Here is a 1,276-nt window from a genome sequence, read left to right as displayed (position 1 = left end):
TATGTGCAACTCAAGGCATATGCTCGAACGGGAGCTGCCTGGACGCTGCAATCATGTTGCGCGCACTCCATGCTGAGTGTGCTGACTTCGCCTCCAATGTCCCACTGTCTGGCTTCCTGCATAAAGTCAAGTGCTCGGCGCAGTTGTGGCGAAATGTCGCTCCTCTGTTTTCATTTAAACAGCTCCTTATATCTGTTAGCGCAGCTAGCTAGCACCAGATGCTAACAACAACAATACACCACACGTAAGGTCTCTCTCTCGCTCGCTCGGGCCACACATACACACACCCTCCCGGTCCTCCCGATGGCCAGTCGCTGCCTGCCGGTGAGCGTGGAAGTGTGGTCTGCTGCAAGAGGGCAGCAGGAGCGGGGCTGTCAGCATCAGCTTGTAGATGGTATTTTAAACTCGATGCACTCTGAAACTACGGGGCGGCCGAGGACAAAAAATACACATGCGTTAATCGCGTTAAAATAATTAGTGGCGTTAATTTAACGCGTTAACTTGACAGCCCTAGTATATATATATTATATATAATCATTTAAAATATCTAAATGTACTTGAATTGCAGGACAAATAGTGTGTAAGTCTCATTAACCTTGTCTTCCTTTCTCTTCGCTCAGGCCCGGGTGCAGCATGCCAGAGATCTGGGACATTGAGGATTCCCAAAACGTTGGTAAAGTTCCCCTTTGCACCCACATGTCCAGAAGCTCACGACCCCACTTCACCACAGTCTTCTCCAACGACATCTACAAAGTTCTCAAAGTCTCCAAAGATCTCAGATAACACCGTGAGAAGGACTAGTTCAGCACCTGTTGATCTTTCACTAGGTTTTGATCAGTCACTGCCATAGCTGCTTTTTACTCGAAGCCCAGCGGTCCCCCCTCTTTGCGGTGCTCTGATTCACTGAGCTGTTGGACATTTCGCCCTGACGTCAAAGTATCTGTGGACTGGTGCCAACCATCTTTACTGCTGCATTGTTTTCATACAGCAATGTTTTCATTATGCCAAAGGTTTACAAGCTTGTTATTGTTCCCTTGGTTCTGTCATATAGAATCTTCACTTTCGGAAACAGTGTTTTTAAAGACATGCTGTTCATCCATCAGTATTATTTCTTAATGTAAGGAATTTATTTTCTTTGACTTTGGCTTAAGTACATTTTGTCTGGCAGGCCCAATCATTGATGTCCACATACTGTGAAGCAATACCCTTTGCATCTTGCAAACTTGTTGTAAAATACAACTGTATGGCCAAAGGAAATCATGTTATTAAAGCTGTG

General features: G+C 45.5%; 1 protein-coding gene across 1 annotated transcript in view; it reads left to right on the top strand.

The window, feature by feature from the left end:
- The window catches only part of LOC139435414 (neurofilament medium polypeptide-like), a 21,159-nt gene extending 19,883 nt beyond the window's left edge, over positions 1-1,276 (top strand). Inside the window, exon 3 of the mRNA XM_071206084.1 lies at positions 621-1,276. Coding sequence (XP_071062185.1) covers positions 621-783 — 163 coding nt within the window. The 3' untranslated portion in view covers positions 784-1,276. The remainder of the gene's footprint in view (positions 1-620) is intronic.

Source organism: Pseudochaenichthys georgianus, chromosome 16, assembly GCF_902827115.2.
Source record: "Pseudochaenichthys georgianus chromosome 16, fPseGeo1.2, whole genome shotgun sequence".
Lineage (NCBI taxonomy): Eukaryota > Metazoa > Chordata > Actinopteri > Perciformes > Channichthyidae > Pseudochaenichthys > Pseudochaenichthys georgianus.
This window is presented reverse-complemented; position numbering and strand designations above follow the sequence as displayed.